This window comes from Euprymna scolopes, chromosome 43 (assembly GCF_053919585.1).
Source record: "Euprymna scolopes isolate OS-2025 chromosome 43, ASM5391958v1, whole genome shotgun sequence".
NCBI classification, from domain to species: Eukaryota; Metazoa; Mollusca; class Cephalopoda; order Sepiida; family Sepiolidae; genus Euprymna; species Euprymna scolopes.
In genome coordinates, this window is record NC_136524.1 from 51,113,226 (window position 1) to 51,126,891 (window position 13,666).

The following is a 13,666-nucleotide window of genomic DNA, read 5'->3' on the forward strand; positions in this document are numbered from 1 at the left end:
ATGATTTTCACAACGTTTTGGTCGATGTAACCTCCGACCTTCTTCAGGTATATCTTTTGAGATAATGATTGATAATTCGTATTATTTGGATTCTTCAGACTACTGTTCTCATCTTGAGTGCTATTTTCACAACGTTTTGGTCGATGTAACCTCCGACCTTCTTCAGGTGTATCTTTTGAGATAATGATTGATAATTCGTATTATTTGGATTCTTCAGACTACTGTTCTCATCTTGAGTGTTATTTTCACAACGTTTTGGTCGATGTAACCTCCGACCTTCTTCAGGTGTATCTTTTGAGATAATGATTGATAATTCGTATTATTTGGATTCTTCAGACTACTGTTCTCATCTTGAGTGTTATTTTCACAAAGTTTTGGTCGATGTAACCTCCAACCTTCTTCAGGTGTATCTTTGGAGATAATGATTGATAATTTGTATTATTTGGATTCTTCAGACTACTGTTCTCATCTTGAGTGTTATTTTCACAACGTTTTGGTCGATGTAACCTCCGACCTTCTTCAGGTGTATCTTTTGAGATAATGATTGATAATTCGTATTATTTGGATTCTTCAGACTACTGTTCTCATCTTGGGTTTTATTTTCACAACGTTTTGGTCGATGTAACCTCCGACCTTCTTCAGGTGTATCTTTTGAGATAATGATTGATAATTCTTATTATTTGGATTCTTCAGACTACTGTTCTCATCTTGAGTGTTATTTTCACAACGTTTTGGTCAGTGTAACCGCCGACCTTCTTCAGGTGTATCTTTTGAGATAATGATTGATAAATCGTATTATTTGGATTCTTCAGACTACTGTTCTCATCTTGGGTTTTATTTTCACAACGTTTTGGTCGATGTAACCTCCGACCTTCTTCAGGTATATCTTTTGAGATAATGATTGATAATTCGTATTATTTGGATTCTTCAGACTACTGTTCTCATCTTGAGTGTTATTTTCACAACGTTTTGGTCAATGTAACCGCCGACCTTCTTCAGGTGTATCTTTTGAGATAATGATTGATAATTCGTATTATTTGGATTCGTCAGACTACTGTTCTCATCTTGAGTGTTATTTCACAACGTTTTGGTCGATGTAACCTCCAACCTTCTTCAGGTGTATCTTTTGAGATAATGATTAATAATTCGTATTGTTTGGATTCTTCAGACTACTATTCTCATCTTGAGTGTTATTTTCACAACGTTTTGGTCGATGCAACCTCCGACCTTCTTCAGGTGTATCTTTTAAGATAATGATTGATAATTCGTATTATTTGGATTCTTCAGACTACTGTTCTCATCTTGAGTGTCATTTTCACAACGTTTTGGTCGATGTAACCTCCGACCTTCTTCAGGTGTATCTTTTGAGATAATGATTGATAATTCGTATTATTTGGATTCTTCAGACTACTGTTCTCATCTTGAGTGTTATTTTCACAACGTTTTGGTCGATGTAACCTCCGACCTTCTTCAGGTGTATCTTTTGAGATAATGATTGATAATTCGTATTATTTGGATTCTTCAGACTACTATTCTCATCTTAAGTGTTATTTTCACAACGTTTTGGTCGATGTAACCTCCGACCTTCTTCAGGTGTATCTTTTGAGATAATGATTATTAATTCGTATTATTTGGATTCTTCAGACTACTATTCTCATCTTGAGTGTTACTTTCACAACGTTACGGTCGATATAACCTCCGACCTTCTTCAGGCTTATGAAAAAAATATGATACAATTACGAATTACTTAGGACCTCTGTCCAGTCATGGCTGACGGAACAAGAGCATGCTACCCCCATGAAATAAATAAGTACAAAAAATATATTTGCCTACCTTCCAGCTGACTACAATATGGTCGTCTTCAATTCCAACTTAAACAAATTCGTGATGAGCCGTTCCACTTAAGTTATCCAGTTTACCAAATTTACACTACTAACTTTTACTACGATATTGTCCCACTGACTATTGTACATTCTTTAACCCTTATCCTCGAGTGGCCTCTTGACAAGAGGTGACTCCTTCGTAAACAAAACAAAACAAAACAAAAAAAATTCAATATTTAGATTTATAACAAATTCTTCATCAGGAAAATCCAGGTTTCATTTAATTAATTTTTTTTACGTCGCATGGCGGTGATAATCCTTGGGACGTCTCCGGATGTTGTTGAAGACTTGAATGTTCTTTCCAGTGTGAGCATCGGTCAACGCATGTCACACACACACACACACACACACACACACACACACACACACACACACACACACACACACACACACACACACACACACACACACACACACACACACACACACACACACACACACACACACACGAACACACACACACACACACACACACACACACACACACACACACACACACACACACACACACACACACACACACACACACACACACACACACAGAGAGAGAGTAAGTTATAAAATATATATGGTGATTGAGCTACACTGAATATTCCGCTATTCATCCACTCTAGGATTCTTCAGGCTTATGCTAGAGTGGATGAAACGCGGAATATATTCAGTGTAGCTCAATCACCATATATATTTTATAAATTACTAACTAGCTCTACCTACATATTGAGCACTGCTGAAGTAAATACTTAAAGTTTACGCATACATTTATACTTTCGTATATTAATTTTATGTGAATATATGAAGTAGTTATACATATCTCTCTCTCTCTCTCTCTCTCTCATATATATATATATATATATATATATATATATATATATATATAAAAGGAGATTAGAACAATAGTCTAAAGAGCTGAGTGTATTTTAATATAACAGTGAAATTACTAGTTTAATTAAAATACAGAAAAGAGAAAGTGCTCGTTGTAATTTAGAAATATAATAAGCTCGATAGTTAAATGTCCTAGAGCTAATTCAATATTAAGTAATGTGATTGATAATTTAAAATTTAAAAATCAAATTATAATCAAATTAAAAATCCGTTTCATAAGAAGGAACAACAACAAAATCAATTATCTGTACGATCGTTTCGGAAAACAATGCTTTTTATTGTGGTAGACATCAAGTTACGTACAATAATTATATATAGTTTTTTAATAAGCAAGGTCTCCTCGTCAGCAAATTTTGAAGGGTTTTTATTGAATTTAAAAGACACCATAAATAAACCTAGCATTAAAAGTAAGGCAGATGAATCTGAAAAAATTGAAATAAAAGGTCTGGATTTAAAATTTATAAGAAAATTAATATGGGTTAGAGATAGAAAATAAATAGAGTAAAATATATATTTTTGAATTTACATTATAAGTTTGCTTTAAAAATATAGAGAGATATTTACCTTTTAATTTTTCGCTTTTTGAAATCAGGAACTATGGTTAAATAATTTACTGCACGGGCGTCCCCCCCTTTAAAATTCATCATTCTATAAAATAAAAAGCTATAGCAAACATCTAAATGAGTATTTTAACCATAGTTCCTGATTTAAAAAAGCGAAAAATTAAAAGGTAAATATCTCTATATATTTTTAAAGCAAACTTATGTTTATGGTGTCTTTTAAATTCAATAAAAACCCTTCAAAATTTGCTGACGAGGAGACCTTGCTTATTAAAAAACTATATATAATTATTGTACGTAACTTGATGTATACCACAATAAAAAAACATTACTTAATATATATATATATATATATATATATATATATATATATATATATATATACCACTTCACTGCTCATCTCAACATTATTCAGTTTTATTAACTTATACAAGCGTATGGTTCTTTACTGATATTTCTATTTATAGTCATCTGCGTATCTATTTATTATTATTCTTATACCAGTACGAGCATTCATCAGCGCTAAAAATGTGCATGAAAACTAAAAGAACAAAAGTCACATCCTCCCAAATTTTGAATATGTCGGACTCTCACTGCGACGGAATATCTCTAGATCGATGTAACTTTTGTTATTTGTTGTGGTGCTGTACCATCTAAACGAAATGAATTAATATTTGTATTTCAATGAAAAATTGGAAAATGTTTATTTCATTAGTACAATTGAAAGAATTTTTTTTTTCCAGTTTTGCGTTCGAACATACAAACAGACATTATATTGATTAAATTGACAAATACAGATAATGATTGATGACAAGGTTAGTGGAACGTGGTGCTGAATTGATTTCATCTGCTACTAAACGTAATTATGATATACTAGCATGGGTACCTGGCGTTGCCTGGGTTGACATGAAGTTCCGTTTTGAACACACCTGCTATAATACTAATCATTTTCATCATGGGCAACGTGGATAGCCTCACAACAATAACAAAAATAAAAGAACGGATAAAAACATGTAAATGTAATCGCCCCAAAAAAGAAGTACCTGATACCCTCTCCACCAGATATTTCGGCAGAAGGGATACAAAGAGAAGATAATTTTCTCCGAATATTGAGCACTGGAAAGAACCCCCACCCCTAATAAATAATTAAAAATAAATCATTACAACTTTTGTTTCAATAAAATGGCAGCGAATGCCCGTGCGATCCCCGCTACCCCCAAAATAGCCAAATAGGCAGAACCCCTAAAAAAAAAAAAAAAAAAAATGAAAATCTACAAAAAAAAAAATTAATTCCAAAAGCAAGTAAATGAAAATTTTCGTCATATTATGCTTCTAATGTAACCCACCCTCAAATATAATTTGTCATATTTCATTTTGTTTATGAAATTGTTAGGGGGGCGGGCATTACAATGATGAAAAATTTCATTTAATTGTTTTTAGAATTAATTTTTGGTAGATCTTCATTTTTTTTAGGGGTTCTGCCTACTTAGCTAATTTTTTTTTTTTTGCGATCGCACGGGAATTCGCTGCTATTTTTATTGAAACAAAAGTTGTAATCATTTTTATTTATTTATTTATTTATTTTGGAGGGGGGGTTCTTTCCAGTGCTCAATATTCGGAGAAAAATTTCTTCTCTTTGTATCCCTTCTGCCGAAATATCTGGTGGAGAGGGTATCAGGTACTTCTTTTTTGGGGTGATGTTTTTATCCGTTCTTTTATTTTTGGAATTGTTGTGAGGCTATACACGTTGCCCATGATGAAAATGATTAGTATTATAGCAGGTGTGTTCCAAACGGAACTTCATGTAAATCCAGGTAACACCGGGTACCCATGCTAGTATATATATATATATATAAATATATATGCTAACGTGGGAGCCCGGCGTTGCCCGCCCGGGTGTTTGGAGGTGTATGTTGAGCAAAAAAAAAAAAAAAAGTGAAAGTGGAAGTCGGAAGGCAGGTTCGAACCTATACAGTGAAGGAGGAAAAGAACAAGAAAATACGAGACGTCTTTGCTGTTACGATCACTGCCAAACCAGCAGTGACGTAGGTTTAAGTTAAGGCTAGACAATCGAAAAGAGGGAATGACTTTAAAAAATATCGGGGAAAAAAGCATCAAACTTTTTTCTTTTTTTGATTTTTTTTTACACAGTGATCACCACTTATCAAGGCCCGGAAGCCACTCAGGGATAAGGGTTATTGCAAGTACATTATGTTAGTGTGGAGATTTGATGAAGTGTTTACTTAAGGGGGCGGTTCATTAGGAATTTGTTAACGTTGGACTTGAAGATATCCAAGTTGTAGTCCGGTGGGAAGCAGGCAGACGGAACAGAGTTCCACAGGCGTGCAGTTCTAAGAAAGAAGCTTTGTTCATGGAATCCGCGTTTTGATTTAGGCACAGATATAGAGTGGGGGAAATATTTCACAGTGGATTCAGCTAGACGGGTGTTTTTTGTGAAAGATTGGCGAGGGGGGACCAGAGATGGGAGTTCAGACGAGCATCTGCCATGGAAATAACGATAAAACAAGGATAGGCTCGCAACGTCTCTTCTGTGGGAGAGAGGTTGCAGGGTAGAGAAAACGGCATCCCCCACTAAGCCACGAAGTCTATTTTGTACTCTGTCAAGGCAGGATAGGCTGTTTTTAGCAGCTCCTGTCCAGATATGGAAACAGTATTCCATCCTTGGATGTACTTGGCTTTTATACAGATAGAGAATTGCATCAGTAGTGAGATATCTTCTGGAGCGGTAAAAGGATCCCACCATCTTTCCAGCGACCTTGGCAACAGACTTGATGTACGTGTTCCATTTCAGATCAGGAGTAAAGGTCAAGCCCAGAAGCTTGTCAAAACACGGGGCCTCACCCAGACGAGAGTCATCCATCACAATTGATGCCAGATGGGGATCAGAGCGTTGATGATGTAAGGATAGGAGTTTGGTTTTGGATGCATTAAAGGTAACCAGCCACATCTTCCCCCACTGAACCACGCGCTCGAGATCAGAGGAGAGAGAATCAGAGAGAACTTTGTCATTTACAGCCTTTGATGTGTTGCCGTAGATGTCAATGAATGATTTAAGTATGTGTTTAGGGAGGTCATTGATGTAGATCAGGAAGAGAGTTGGGCCCAGGATTGACCCCTGAGGGACTCCAGCATTTATATTGCAGGCCTCCGATTTTTGTCCATCTACCACTACTCTTATGAGCCTATCGGAGAGAAATGATTTAATGATTGAGAAAACATTTCTAGTTATACCATAGCTGGAAATCTTGTGAAGTAGACCCTTATGCCATACCTTGTCGAAGGCCTTTGATATGTCAAGAGCAATTGCCCTAGAAAGAAAGCCTTTGTCAAGAGATTCACTAATCCTGTGGGATATAACCATCAGCACATCTGCGGTAGACCTTGCAGAGCAGAAACCATATTGTGTGTCACTAAGAAGGTTATTTCTGCTGAGGTGATTGACTATTTCTCTATTTAATATGGATTCCAGCAACTTACTCATAACACACAGGAGATTATTGGTCTGTACTGAGAGGGAGATGACTTATCACCTGAATTCTTAAATACAGGGCAAACTGATGAGGTCTTCCAGGGAGTCGGAAAGCACTTCTCCTTAAGGCAGCGCTTACATAATTTCGTAAGTATGGGAGCAAGTTCTGGTTGAAGCTTTTTTTACACTATAATTGGGATGCCGTCAGGGCCAGTTGCTTTACTGGAATCTAGGTTTTTGATTAGCTTGGCGATCTCATGCACGGATATTTGTATGTTACCTAGCTTGTTCTGTGTTATAGGAAGAAATATGGGGAGTTGATGGCCTTCGTCGCATAGGGTAGAATTAGCTGCAAAGTTCTTTGCAAATAGTTTGGCCTTCTCTGACGCTGACGAGATGACCTCTGGTCCATTGATAATGGTTGGGATTGAATGCACACTTCTGTTCAGGATCCTATTTGTTATTTGCCAAAACTGGTCGGAACCAAGCCGCTGATCAGCTACTTTGAATTTAACAGACTGGGCATATAGCTCTCTGTCATTTTTTATTACTCTTTTACAGTGGTTGCTGGCAGTCCTGAAAGCAGCTTTAGTCTCAGTGCACTTATTACGTTGGTAGCTATGGAAAAAGTGATTTCTGTGCGCGATAGCAGCAGTACATTCTGCGGAGAACCATGGCTGGCTGTTAGGTTTTTGTTGTAATTTTTAGATGGTATGAATTGGTCTATGCCTACAATTAACCATTCGGTCAGATCTGATACTACAGAGGACACTTCCTTTTTAAACATGGAGTGCAGAGGTAAATCAGATATGAATGTACGGAAGCTATCCCAGTCAGCCATAGAGTATCGGTATACAGTGCGGTGGACGGGTACGTCTGGGGACTCCTTACATTTCGTTATTATCTTAACTGATACAACAGAGTGGTCAGAGGATCCTAGAGGAGAATGAACGGAACATGAACATAGCTCAGGGGAAGGTGAGAGAAAAAGGTCTAGGAGGCTTGCATATTGATTGGGTGTATCGGGCACATGGGTGGGTTTGCGAACAATCTGAGTGAGGTCATAAGCAATAGCAAAATTATGACAAAACCTCCCCTCATCGTCTGTCTTATTTGAATGGGTCAGCCATTCCACGTTATGGACGTTGAAGTCACCACAGATGTGGATGTTAGCCGAGAGATGTGCAGACAGTATGTGGTATATTTTCTCAGATATGGTCTTAAAGATAGTAACTCCGCTGTTGTGGGACCGATAGAGGGCAAATATAAATGCAGTGGTGTTAGCAGGTGCAACCCTGAAGCACATATAGGGTAAATTAGGATCTTCTCTAGAGATATCCCTGCCACACGGGAAGCCATCCTTAATGTAGGCACATATTCCATACCCATGGCGATCTTGGGGGTCAGATTTAGCTGTTAGGTTAGAGTATCCGTTAATTATGGACTCATCTAGGGAAGTGGTCGGCCGTATTCCAGTTTCACTTAGAAATAATATGTTCGGTTTTGTCTCCTGTAATTGGGTTTCAACCTCTGGAAGGTTGGAACGTAGACCCCTGATGTTGGAGAAGGAGACCTGGTAGTAGGGGTCTACGTTGGAAGATGGGGTTCTAGGTTTAATCAAGTTTTTATTATGGAGATATTTCATGTTGAGGTTTTGGGATTTGTGGAATAGGTCGGCATACTTGGTTAGAGCAGTACAGAGAGGGAAAGTAAGAGAGAAAAAGACAGGAAAATTTTTTTTTTTTTTTTGTAGCACACGAAAAGGTAAAGCCGTAACAATTACCCACTAGTATGGCATCGAGAGGCCCCACCAGAGAATACTGCATGGTCCAGATCCACTCACCAAATGGCAATACAGCAGTCTCAGTACTTTGCGCCTGCTGATAGGACAGCCTCCTTAGTGGTTAATCCAATGTTCAGGTCCCTGACTATTAGGCGGATAACGTCAGCCCAGACAAAACTTTTACCTCCAGCACCCTTACTAGTGACATGGCGACAAGGACAGACAGAGACAGAAAAATTTCCGACATTTCAGACTACTGTTCACCAAGTACTACCGACCTTTAAGCAGCTTTTTCTTCACCCTTTGTCAGAAGAATCACTCATTGAATGAGGACTGAATGACAAAAAGGAGAAGCGAGAGTTACTGGAGCTGCCAATAACACATCCACTGTATTATCTATCAAAACTGTATTATCTATCAAAACGATACTTATCTTGTGAAAATCCGTCGCCTCTGTTGAAAGTTTTAGACAGACATGCAAACATATATACATACATTTATATATTGGTAGCTCACATTTTAGATCCAAACCGATTAAAAAGCTTGCCCTATCTCTGAATACACTTTATGTAAAATTTCAAATGTTTAGATCAGAAATTGTCTGAGTAATTTGGTAGAGACCGTAGCGGTAAATTTTTTTTAACTTTGACCCCTATTATGATCCCTTAGCATTTATTATTTTGGACCCAAATCAAGTTATTAAGTCAAATCAAGTTAGTAAGTTAGATCCATGTCCAAGGAATCTATATCTAAAATTTCAAGTGTTTAGACCCAGAATTGGCGGAGGAGCTTGGTAGAATTCTCAAAGGTCAAATCGTCGAATTTTGAACCATTAACAGACAAATTTCTGACCGAAACCCGATTACAAAGATTTTCCCAAATCTTCATACCCTATATATCAAATTTCGAGTCTGTAGACTGAAAATTGACAGAGTTATTTGGTAGGGAAATGTACACAGATAGACACACAAGCAGACAGACAGACATTTTCACTTTTATAGATATATAGATATAAGCCAACAAAGACCCTAACGGGAGTTCTCTGGTATAAAAGTTCGAATCCAGGTATATCCGGAATTATGGAACACTTGGACAGAGTTCAACAGTTTTACTGGTCACCCAAATAACTCACACATTACAATAGTTTGGCTGTGATCGATCTGCGTAAGGACAGGGTTAGCTGGTCGTTTCTGGGCCATTCACTCTCCACATGAAGAGTCTATGCGATAACCCCCCCCCCGCGGACTTGATGTGACTACTCAGAATAGCCTATGATGGGTATTACTGTCTTTTTTTGGTTTGGTTTACAACCAATTCAACTTTCTCAAATAATTACATTGCTCAGCCCACCGGCGTCTTAACCACCCTATCTCATCCTTTAAGGGGTTTAATATTCAGGAATATTCCTCTACATCTTTATAAGTGCTAGTTAATTGCTGTCTAGCCTCATCAAACTTATTGATTCCTTCTTAAAACTCTAGGATCAATTTCTCGCCAGGGTCCAAGTCACTTACTAGGGTCACCAACCAGTTTGACTGTGATTATCACTTCGCTGGTCTTCTTAAAAAACAACGTCCATTCCCATTCTCAGGGCTTCTGTCATTCAGACCAACTCCGTGAGGTACACTAGCCTAACCAGGTCCATATCTCTAAAGATATGGGAAGATTCTTTCGTTAATTCTATAGCTGCTTCCTAAAATTTCTTTTTTAATTCCTCCATATTACTTGGGAATCGCCAGTTTAAACACGACCACACCCACCAGGTCGATGAGTTCAGACACCCCCCCACCGCCCCCGATATCTTCAACCATCGACCACTATTCAACCCGTAGGTCTCTGTGCCAGTACATGCCGATCTGTCTACTTAGAGTCCAAAACATAATAGAATTTGTTTTAAACCAAATTATCACAACCCGGGCAACATTAGGTACCCTGCTGCAAATCCTTGATAATAATCATATTTGTAACCTGTTGTTCTGTCTGATTGATGGCGTGAGCTGCTTGGTAACAGCAGCCTACAACACTTTTATTCACTTTTCTTTCTTTCTATTTCCAATCAACACATGGGTCCGTGTATAATTACGACAGAGACGAATAGTTGAAGGGGCAGGGGTGAGGAGTACTTTCGAATCACTGAGGTCTGAGAATACGCTTAAGAAAAAAAAATGACATAATTAATTGCTTGGAAGTAACGTTAGAGCATTTAAACTGTCGAGTAGGAAGTCCTAAAGAAACCGATAGTACTGATAGTACCCTGTTTTTTTTTTTCTTAAAGGAAAGACAAAGTCAGTTGCCGAGATAACTTCAAGGATAGATAGCCAGGAAAATAAAATCAATTAAGATGCTGGGAGGTATATAATTTATACCTATTCCTAGAAAATCGAACTCGACGATACTGAGGATAATTTGATTTACAAGAACCCAAGTTTGCCCAGCTGGGAAAACTTGAGTCCTTGTACCGAAAAAATATCCAGTAAATAAAACGTTGTTTAGTAAATCGTTTTCTTTTGCATTTTATTTTTTTGCATGGATATCCATATCACTAAAACATCCGCTGGATCATAAGCTTCATTTCGGTACCTTACTTGCCTGGGTGGGTTGCCTGTAGGCTGAGATAAACCACGTCATACACACCCCTACAGACAGACATTAGGAAAATTTATATATTAGATTATTTCATAACAGTTGGGTTTAACGTAATCAATCAGAAAAAAACAAATCGAATAGGTCGAACTGTCAGTAAGACAGAATATCTCTAGGTCGATGTAACGTTTGCTACTTTGTTGTAGTATTATACCATCTAAACGAACTTTGTGGTATGGAACATGTTCATTTCATTAGTATAATATATATATATATATATATATATATATATATATATATATATATATATATATATATATATATATTTATATATAGACATTATATTGATTTAGTTGGCAAATACAGAATGATTGATGATAAGGTCCGTGAAGCATGGTACTGAATTGCTTTCGTCTGCTACCAAACGTGACTAATCATGACATAATGAAACAATCTGTGTTGAATTAAGTTAATACACCCGATATTTTAAAAAGTGTGCGTGTGTGTGTGTGTGTGTGTGTGTGTGTGTGGCTCGATCACTTTAGATCGTCTTAATAGCGTTATGCCCGCATTTGGCTTTATAAATATCAGAGAAATTACAACAAGAACTGAAGTGCACTGTATGTGGCAGATACCTTTTTTTGTCAAAAGCTGGTTTTGTAAATCATTTGAAACGACGCAATCAAAAACAATAACCATAGTCTTATGAGGAGGGGGGGGGGCTTTTACAGCACATCCGGCTACGCTAAGTTGTCATATTTGTAGTCTTCAAATCGAAAAGTGACCTGACACGACATTCGAGGATTCACAATATTATCAGGCGATCACTTTTACAAGAAGGAAAATTTGTATGTCACATATGTGTACTTTCAGGTAGGACTAAAGCTGGATTAAAAAGTCACCTACGTGCACGCAGACGCACAACACTTAACTGAAGAGATGGCAATCATCAAATGTTAAATATCTATTATATGAGTCTATTTTTTAGCGAAATATCGGCAATAATAATAATAATAATAATAATAATAATAATAATAATAATAATAATAATAATGATTTTATCACTACATTCGACACTTACAGGTTTTTCAAAATGTTTCATTTAATTTTTTTTAAAAACTTTCAAAATCATTCATATATATTGGGTCCAATATAATCTATATAATTATAAAACTCAAATGACCTTGTAACGAGTGTTGTAACCTAACATTCGGTTAACGACTTCCGGTTGCGCATGCGTACATAAGCATAAATCCATAACAGCGTAAACAAATAAACACAAATCGCTGGACCAGTTTCGTTCGGACAAACGGATGTCCTTAAAAAAGCGAATATCTTAAATTTATTGAATAAAAACTTCGAGATATGGGAAGCAAACGTAAAACGTGATTACAAATAATACGTATAATCATCGACCTGTTTCATATATATACGATATATATTATACTAAATAATCAACGCGACAATGAAACGTGTTGTTTTATTGTGTACGTTTTCAGCGTCCTAATTTTTTTCCGCGTTTAGATTATCCAAATAAACAATTGTTAATACTTTCTCCTTTCATTTCCGTATTACGTTTAAGTTATTTTAATGCATTCTTCTTACAAAATAAATCTAAGTTAACCCGTTGACAATCATAAGAGCATTTTATAACGGCGATTTACTCACCGCCTTCCTTTTTTTTAAAAATTTATTCTCCATTTTTTAATACACCTTTCTTAATGTTCTATATTGATTATATTTGAGGAGATGATATATTAAAACGTGTCATGAGTTATCTAATGGATGTGAGATACTGTTCTTTTAACAAACAGATAATAAACGTATAAATCGTATGTATGTTGTTTAGCCAGGAGGACATGATATTGACGTGTAAACCGAGTCATGTTGTATCAGACTTATTACACGGGATATTTTTACAGTTCATATGTAAGAAGAATAATATATGCTTCATACCTTTTTTCTTGAAGATTTCTTCTGTATCTTCCCACTGCTCCGTGATGAACCATGAAACGTTTGATATCAAACCACCACAAACCATGCCCGAACCGAGAAGATCGGGAAGGAAAAGAAAGTTTACAGAACCAATTATAATGAACCCCAAGAGAAAAAGATATTGAAATCTACACGACTTCAAATCTTGGGAGGAGTGTGTTGTGGAGACGCCCATTAATTAACATAGGCGGGTGAGTGAGATATATAAAGGTATCAATCACCAATACCGGGGGAGTTCGGAACGACCACCAAATAGGCAGGACGCCTATGCTGACTCCAGTAAGACATGCAACATGTCACCTACCGGAATATCTCCAACTGAAGTATATCTGAAGACATGTAAATATGTATATAACTTTTCTTCCTAATATGTTATTGTTATACCTTTACTTTCGTGTTCTTGTTAATTATTTGTGCAGACACAATATATATATATATATATATAATTTATTTATATAAACATTGATGGTTACATATGTGCATACATGTT

The 13,666-nt window shown here is 36.6% G+C and overlaps 1 protein-coding gene and 1 long non-coding RNA gene across 7 annotated transcripts in view; one reads left to right on the plus strand and one right to left on the minus strand.

Moving 5' to 3' along the window:
• The window catches only part of LOC145268347 (uncharacterized), a 107,876-nt gene extending 94,597 nt beyond the window's left edge, over positions 1–13,279 (minus strand). For both annotated transcript variants that reach the window (XR_013864880.1, XR_013864879.1), the window contains exon 1: positions 13,138–13,279. This is a non-coding gene — a long non-coding RNA (uncharacterized LOC145268347). The remainder of the gene's footprint in view (positions 1–13,137) is intronic.
• Positions 1–13,666, plus strand: part of LOC145268346 (uncharacterized) — a 306,384-nt gene that overhangs the window by 171,489 nt on the left and 121,229 nt on the right. Inside the window, exon 1 of one of the 5 annotated variants that reach the window (XM_080123861.1) lies at positions 12,958–13,523. The exons of the other annotated variants lie outside the window; for them this stretch is intronic. Coding sequence (XP_079979987.1) covers positions 13,470–13,523 — 54 coding nt within the window. The 5' untranslated portion in view covers positions 12,958–13,469. Of the gene's footprint in view, positions 1–12,957; positions 13,524–13,666 lie in introns of those variants that run through there. 5 annotated transcript variants of the gene reach the window in all.